General features: G+C 38.2%; 1 protein-coding gene across 5 annotated transcripts in view; it reads right to left on the bottom strand.

Annotated features, from left to right (window-relative positions):
• Positions 1 to 392: 392 nt before the first annotated feature.
• ATL2 (atlastin GTPase 2) overlaps positions 393 to 8900 on the bottom strand; it is a 70395-nt gene continuing 61887 nt past the window's right edge. For 2 of the 5 annotated variants that reach the window (XM_017515326.2, XM_037733784.1), the window contains exons 10-14: positions 5752 to 5808; positions 4710 to 4781; positions 3662 to 4093; positions 2193 to 2207; positions 393 to 2097 (exon numbers count right to left, since the gene is read on the bottom strand). In XM_017515326.2, the coding sequence (XP_017370815.1) occupies positions 1990 to 2097; positions 2193 to 2207; positions 3662 to 4093; positions 4710 to 4781; positions 5752 to 5808 (684 nt within the window). In that variant the 3' untranslated portion in view covers positions 393 to 1989. The remainder of the gene's footprint in view (positions 2098 to 2192; positions 2208 to 3661; positions 4094 to 4709; positions 4782 to 5751; positions 5809 to 8900) is intronic. The other 3 variants (XM_017515327.2, XM_017515331.2, XM_017515330.2) reach the window with 2 other exon arrangements.

Here is an 8900-nt window from a genome sequence, read left to right as displayed (position 1 = left end):
ATATATCAACCAAAGCAAATTCAGAGTGTTCACACATGCAACTCAACACCTGCACTTTCTCTGCTTAAAAACCAAACTAGGTACTTTAAATGCTCATAAAGAAGACCATAAATGCACTGAAAAAATGTTAGCCTTACATATACCACCAAAACAAAAAAAAAAGAGGAAAAAAAGAAATTAATAATCCCCAACTACAACTAGGCTAATCATGGGTTTTCCCTTATAGAGACTAACGCAGAAAAAGTAACTTTTTACAAGGTTAGCTTTGAGGTACAACACCTTAGAGCTCTCAACTAGGGTGTTTCCTGCTCATGCTCTTTTCACTATAATAAACAAATGTTTTTTATGCAGTGGAATAATACTTGAAAAATTCCTTGGAAAAGAATCACAAGTTTCATTTTATATATACAACAAATTTTTAATTATGTACTGAAAATAAATTACAGGAAATAACTTTAAAATGCAACAGAGGACAAAGTCACAATAAACATTCCCATTGAATTCCCTTGGAAGGGGGGGTGAGATTGCAGTGCTCAAGATAAATATCACAAATATATCAAAAACTTCAAATTGTCTATGCATTCACACACTGACATGAGCCACAAACGTTCCTTTCACAGGGACTGCACTTATTTAGCCTACCACAGGACCAGATTTTGCCATAAACTACAAAACTTTTAATACAAAATTGTATTTATATATTTATAATTCATATACATGCCCTATCTGTGATTTTAGAAAATAAAAGCTACACACTGTACAGACACTCTTAACTCATAGCTGTAGGCAACATTTTTGGATGGAATTTCTCCCCCAATAAAATTAACGGCATATTTTATGTACATGAAGGCTAAACTGCAAAAAGACAGTTCAGTTTCCCAGATATGCATCTCCTTTTAGGGCAGGTTTATAAATTTAAAAAGGCAAGACAAATGTACACCTCAGAATTACTTTCTTAGCTACAAGAGTTGCCATGTAATTTCTGTGAAGTTTCTGATACATGCATTTATGTAATACTGGTACTGAAGGCAGTAAAGCAATATATACTTTTAATGTAGTGGCTCAATAAAGGCTTCATTGTCATTCCAATCTGGTTCTTGAAACAGTGATTCATAAATTCTCTAAAAATTAAAATTTCAATGGGACACCGTGTTAAAGAGACTCTAAATAGATTTCTTAAAATATTTCCCTGAAATATCCTTTTACATAAGACAAATTTCACTAACATTAGATTAAGTAAAAAGAAAGAAAAGAATTAAACATGGCACAAGTGTGCATGATTAACCAATGCTCCTCAGCCAATCTGCATGTCTTAGGAGCCATTAAAAGAATGCTTAAAACTAACAAACAATTTTCACACTCTGTGGCAGCCATCTGTGAAGCCAGTTACACTAAACTACTTCTACAGTTGATTGTAAACTTTGGTTTATTTTTATTTGAGTTCTCATTGTACAGCAAGCATGAAAAAAAAGAGAGTGGAGTCCGTGAGAAGATGAACTGTCAGTCTGTCTTTAATCTGGCATGATGAGACACCTGGTCAGTCAGGCCTGCTTTGATAGAGTTTGTTACAGACTGCCTTATGTTTTCCTCCATCAAATTATCACCCAGGGGCTTCAATACCTGTGGTATGAGAAATGTGCAAAACAAACAAAAACATGAGGTAAAAAAAGAGTTACATATAAAAATAGATATAAAAATTCAATTCAAAGCAATGATGAAAATAACCAGGAATATGGGAAATAAAAAGATGCTTCTCTCAAAAAAAGTTATGATGCTACTAGACATTATATAATGCAACAAAAATTACTTTCCTCTTATTCAAACCATTTACAATTCCTATGAGATGGATGTGCAATTCCATACCCTATATGCAGCATCAAATCTGGTATGTATACAGCATTTATGCAGACCGGCCCAGACGGTCCTGCTTATTGTCCTACATGTATAAGTGTGAACACTTCAGATAGAGAAAAAGGTTAAAAATACTGTCTAATTTTTCTTCTTGTTATTGTTGGATGACAGTCTCTGTCGCTGTGCTGATGAAAGAGCACGATGAACCATTCGACGTCTAGTAACTTCAAACAGTTTGGAAAACACCTAAAACATGAAGTGATTTGTTAGGAGAATGACTCAGAGTGCCTCGAAGCTAAAGAGTTTAAGACTACAAGAATTTGAGACTGTAGGTTTCTCACCTTCCTGGGACTCCTCTGAAGCAAAAGAAAAGAGAAATGCAAAGAAATTTAGACAAGGTTTGTTGATAGAGCAAAGATCTCTGACTAGCTCATCACCTTACCTCAACTATACCGAAAATGATTTTATACACTTTAGATTCTTCCATTTAATCGTTTTGTAATAATGGTACCTCTAAAATCCTAGAATCAATGCTGTATAAGAGATGAGTATTTCTCAAAAGAAGATATTGTTACAATTATTGAAAATTATGTTGCAGAAAATAATGATCCAAAATTTTAAAGTAGCTCATTTTTTCTTAAAAGTGACATCGCGGCAGCTTTGCATCCATCTTCTATTCAAAGAAACATGAAGTAGTGAGATTGAGATAAAAATTTAAATAAATATCCAAACATAAACTTCCCAATCAGATCTGAATAGAGCATTTCTCTAAAGAGTAAATACAAAATCCAAGTTAATATAGTGGGTCACTTTATAAATAACATTATTATAAGAAAAGTCAACATCCAATCAACTTTCTTCCAAAAAAAAAAAATTGTCTGCTTCTCCAGTCTTCGAATTTATAGCCAAAACAAACATGGACCTGCATATCCTAGATCTTCAAGTAAGCTTAATATTTCATGAGCCCAGAAATGACATCTGAAATGCCTATTATAGTGTTCATGTTAAGTACATTAATAACTGCAGCTTTTATTCTGGTCCTTGACATGATGTTCAAGTATTTCACGAAGATCATTTTAATGACATCCATAAGTGGAATTTTCTGTCCACAGGTATTTCCAGCACACAGGAGGCAGATAAATATACAAAATGGCTTTCCTTAGTAGATACTTGCTGGGCAAGAGTTCACAGCCTGGACTTCAATTCTGGTTTAAGGTAAAAGATTATGATGGAACATGGTTCTCTGCTCATGGCACTTTGCTTTACTAATTAGTATTTCCATAATACAAAGGTCAAAGTTTCCACGGTAAGAAATCCCTACAGGATTGTTCCTCATAGTACATCAGGAAACCCCTACTATCGTCATGGAAGGCAATGAAGATCTGTCTGCCATCCGGTACTTCTCCTGCATTGCTTGCCAGTATTAGGAAGAAACTTCTTCTGCTTTCCAAAAGCACCACTTCCAAACTTCTTTTCCTTACCTTCGAAATCATTCGATGATTAGATTTTCTTTCCTCAAGGAAAAAAATCATTACAGACTCTGGCCCCGCCCACCATCTGGTATAATCAGGCCTACAACTAAGAATCTATCCAGAGGACAGTACAGATTTAGGCTAACCAAAGTACATTAAAATTATAACTTTAAAGAAAAAAATCTTCAATTCGTAAAGATTCTACATCCAAACAAAACAGAAAACATCCTTTTGACATTCCTCATATAAAGGAAAAGTAGGAATACAAATACTGCAAAGGGAGAAAAATCACAGGAAAATGAGATTAGTCACTGAAAAACCAAAAGATAGATACCAACCTGTTCCCACAGTGTTTCAGCAATCTGATCAATCATTGTTCCAATTTCTCTGAACTCCCCAGAGTATTTAACATATGCCCAAGTACAAAGAAATGTCAGTGCTAACCCCATGACAAGGTTACACAAGACGGCTATAGAGTTTAGGCCAATGAAGCCAGTCAGTCCTGAGATTATATACATAGCAAACATGACCGCAAACAGTGTGGCTGGGGTACGAGCAGCATAGAAGATATTTTTGCCATCATTGTGCTTTATAAAATTTGCATAAGTTTCTTCAATTTCAGCTTCAAGCTGGTCTTGATAACGACGGCAGAACTCATCTCCACCCATCTTTTTTACAGAACGAAATTGTTTTATCGCCACTTCCTTGAAATCCAAGTGTTTTCGCTCCAGATCTGAAGGTGCAATGTAAGGCTTGTCCCCTCCACATACCTGGACAGACAGAATGATAGTATTACATGCTAGAAATAATTAACACTTGAAAGAAGTTCCTGTTCATAGTTTTTAGTCTCAGAGAGTCAAACCACTTTCATGATTCAGTTTTAAACTCACTTATAATACCTCACAGGTTATCATAATCTAGTTATTTCTTCTATGTTGAACCTGCTCTAGCAAAATAATTTTCCAAATGTGACTAACTGAAACGGAAGACAAAAAAATTTTACACTGCGCTCTGTACCTGCCTTCACTTGACCACCCGTACATCATAATAGTATACAAGATTGCTGGCAAGAGAGTGGGTAAAAGATAATGCCCCAAAAAGATATTTTAATGTTTGAGCAAAGCAAGAACAGAAACTGCTATTGGCCTTAAACTTATGCTACTAACATCAGAAGTCACTACTAACAGCACTTTGAATCATACATGTCACAAGATATTTTAGTACAGTTTATATAATAACTTACTGCCCAAATTCTGCTATCGAATCATGCAAATTATTTTCTTATAGTTTATTTCCAGCAGAGATCATAAAGGGGAATTCGGTTCAATTATTTTAAACAGAAAAATCTTCTCACTCCAGTATCAAATTTAAATTTTAGTTACAAACCTGTTCCATACTTTTACAATAGATATCTCTTGCTCCTGCTACTGCAGCAAGGTTATTAGCTTCAGCTGTTGCCTAAAAAATAAAATTACATGTACCATTATTATTTTAAAAAAACCCTATGACTAAAAATTCTGATAAACACATTAAGTATGTACAATAAACAAGTCTGAAAACGAATCAGAGAAAGTAACTTCCAGTTTTTCTTTCCTAACAAAGGGAACATTGGTATAAAGTATATAATGGTAAGTGGTTCTAATAGGACTACCTGCCTAATTTTGTTTTGCTTAGGTTGATATTAAAGTGGGTCTGTAGAAAACACCACATATGCTTAGGAAATGGATAAAGATAAATAGATATAACCCTAAAATATGTGGATCTCCAGGTATTAGGAATCGAGAATTACCCGTATGGTTCTCTCTCTCATAATCAGTATTATACAAGACATTTTCAAACCCACAAAACTTTCTGCATGAAGTTTTATTAGAAAAAACTGTTTTATCTACTATAAAATGGAATCATAGCCCAAAGTAGTAAATTTTTTAAAATATGAATGCATTAAAATGACACTGTCCATTTGAAAAAATACTGGCCATTTGAATACCATTTGAAAAAGAAAAAAAAAAAAAAACTGTGACTATATTCACTAGAAGTAGCTCTAAATCATTAACACCAAATAAAAATAAGACTTATTTCCAACAACCTTCATTGTCAAAGACTCAGAATAGAAGCAGTTTAGTTCAGAGAGGCCCAAATTAAGCCTACTTATAGAACAGAAATTTTCCTATACTTTGAGCATCTGAAGAGTAGGTATTGTGGACTCTCATTTCTGGTGGCCTAGAACACGCAAGGCCTAAAATCTGCAGTTACAAAAGAAAAAAAAAAAATTGTGTGAAACCTTAGGACCCATGACACATATGGCCTTAAATATGCAAAACTTCTTTGCATACATAAAAGGACCCCCTCACCATTTTCAGCAAAGATTTTTATTCTCCCTCATAAATAAGTATATGTACAACACATATCACTCTCACATTCTCTCTACCTGAAGCATGGACTTTGGATGTGGAAGTTCCTCTCCTTGATAAATTTTGATGTAAGCCTAAAAAGGGAGAAGATGGGTTAGACTGATGGGTTATACACTTTGGCTCCACATCTCCAGAGAAAAAAACTCATTAAATATAACTCACAAAATTCTAGGCTTTAAAAATCCTCTGATTCCAACAAAGTTAACCCTATTCTCAATATTATTAAATTCTATGTTGCTAGATAATATCCTAGATATTTCTATAACAAACAAAAGTTGTAACTCACAAAGTTAGATAAATGCCATCTACTTTATGAAAAGAAATTCATAATTACCCCCTATTGCCAATGTTTTATTTAATGTTTAAAAAAAAAACTTTTTTTTTATCTCTTTCTTTAGAGATGGGGTCTCACTCTGACACCAAGGCTGAAGTGCAGTGGTGCAATCAGAGCTCACTGCAACCTCGAATTCCTAGGCTCAAGTTATCCTCCTGCCTCAGTTTCCCAACTGGCTGAAACTACAAGATGTGTGCCACCATATCCAGCTTAGGAAACAGTTTTACCCAGTATTTTACTTTGAGCAGCTCAAATTGTATTTCAGCTCAAGGAAAAAAAGAAAGTCTTAATTTGTTAATTTGTGGTTTAAGAGTAAAAAGGAAAAGATGAGAGTTTTTTAGAAATCCATATAGGAGTCTTTCATCTCAACTTTCTATTGACAAAATTCATCCATAACTGGGAAGGAGGCAGAGCAAAATGGCCAGATAGAAGCCTCCAGTGATCACTACCACCTCACAGGAACATCAAATTGAACAACTATCTACATAAAAAAGCACTTTCATAAGAACCAAAAATCAGGTGAGCAATCACATTACCTAGTTTTAACTTCAAATCACTGGAAGAGGCACTGAAGGGGATAGAAAAAATAGTCTAGAATCACCTACACCACCCCTCCCCCACCCTCACAGCAGCAACCACACAGTGTGGAGAGAGAATCTATGTGCTTGGGGAAGGGAGAGTGCAGTGGGTGTGGGATTTTTGCACTGACTCAGTGCTACCCTGCCACCGTGGAAAGGAAAACGGGGCAGAACTCAGCCAGCACCTATGGAGGGAGCATTTAGACAGCCTCGGACTACCAGCCCCGCCACCACAGGCTAAGGACTCTGCCTGATGCCTCATTCTACTTAGGACTCTCTGTAAAGTATTCATATCCTGAGTAGAAAGACTAAAAGATGAACCTATAAAAAGCATTAATTACCACAACTTTTCAAGACATAGTATACTAAGATATCAATAGAAACAGCTGCTCTGAGGTCCCAAATAAACTTGAAAGGCAGTCTAGGCCACAAGGCCTGTAATTCCTGGGCAAGTCCTGGTGCTGTGCTGGGCTGAGCCAGTGGACTTGGGGTGCACAGTAAGACACCAGCTGGGGCAGCCAAGAGAGTACTTGTGTCACTCCTCCCCCAACCCCAGGCAGTGTAGTTCATAGCTCTGAGAAAGACTCCTTCCCTCTGCTTGAAGAGGAGAGGAGAGGGGAGAGTAAAGAGGACTTTGTCTTGCAATTTGGATACCAGGTCAGCCACATAGAGTGAAGTATCAGACAGAGTCCTAAGGCCCCAATTCCAGTCCCCAGTTCCCAGTTCCCAGGCAAGATTTCTAAACACACCCTGGGCCGGAAGGGAACCCACCATCTTGAGAGGTAGGACCAAGTCGTGGCAGCATTCATCACCTGCTGACTCAAGAGTTTTTGGGCTCTGAATAAGCAGCAGTGGTAGCCAAGCAGTACTCACTATGGGTCTTGGGTGAGATTCAGAGATGTGCCGGCTTCAGGTGTGACCCAGCACATTCCCAGATGTTGTGGCTATGAGGAGAGTCTCCTTCTGCCTGAGTAAAGGAGAGGAAAAAGCAAAGGGGACTTTGTCTTGCAGCTTGGCCACAGTTAGGTGGAACACCAAGCAGGCTGAGTCCCTGATTCCAGGCCTTGGCTCCTGGATGGGATGTCTGAATCTGCCCTGGGCCAGAGGGGAGCCCACTGCCTTAAAGGAGGAGCCTCAGGCCTGGCAGTATTCACCACAGCTGACTCAAGAGCCCCTGAGCTTTGAGTGAAAACTGGCAATAGCCAGGCAGTACTCGCCATAGGCCTAGGGCAGTGGCAGCCATGGGGGGAGACTCCTCTGCCTAAGGAAAAGGGAGGGAAGAGTGGAAAGGACTTTGTCTTGCTGCCTGCGTGCCAGCTCAGCCACAGCAGATTAGAACACCAGGTACATTCCTAAGGTTCCCAACTCTAGGCCCTGGCTCCCAGAGGGCATCTCTGGAACCACCCAAGGCTAGAGGGAACTTGCTGCCCAGAAGGGAAGGATACAAGGCTGGCTAGATTCACCACCTGCTGATTGTAGAACCTTTGGGCCTAAACTGAACACAGGCAGTAGTCACGCAGTAGTCACCACTGGCCTTGGGCAAGACCCAGTGCTGTGCTGGCTTCCAGTTTGACCCAGTAAAATCCCAGGGAAGGTGGCCACAACGGTGCTTGTGTCACCCCTCCCCCAGCTCCAGGCAGCTCAGCACAGAAACAGACTCCATTTGTTTGGGAGAAAGTAAGGGAAGAGAACAAGAGTCTCTGCCTGGTAATCCAGGGGATTCTCCTGGATCTTACCCAAGAGCACCAAGGCAGTACCTCTACAAATCTGCAAGAGCCACACAGCATTATGGGCTTGAAATGTCCCTAATGCAAATACAGCCACAGTGACCAAAGATCACAACACCCAAGTCCCTTCAAATACTTTGAAAGCCTTCCCAAGAATGACAGGTACAAATGAGCCCAGACTGCAAAGACTATAACAAATACCTAACTCTTCAATGTCCAGACAGCAACAAATATTCACAAGCATCAAGGCCATCCAAGAAAAAAATGACCACACCCAACAAACTAAAATAAAGCACCAGTGACCAATCCTGGAGAGACAGAGATAAGTGACCTTCCAGGCAGAGAATTCAAAATAGCAGTTTTGAGGAAACTAAAAGAAATACAAGATAACACAGAAAAGGAATTCAGAATCCTATCAGATAAAGTTAACAAAGAGACTAAAATAATCACAAAGAATCAAGCAGAAATCCTGGATCTGAAAAATGCAGCTGACATACTGAAGAATGTATCCAAGCCTCTTTTTTTTT

The sequence above is a fragment of the Cebus imitator genome, unplaced genomic scaffold (genome assembly GCF_001604975.1).
Source record: "Cebus imitator isolate Cc_AM_T3 unplaced genomic scaffold, Cebus_imitator-1.0 Scaffold547, whole genome shotgun sequence".
Classification (NCBI taxonomy): Eukaryota; Metazoa; Chordata; class Mammalia; order Primates; family Cebidae; genus Cebus; species Cebus imitator.
This window is presented reverse-complemented; position numbering and strand designations above follow the sequence as displayed.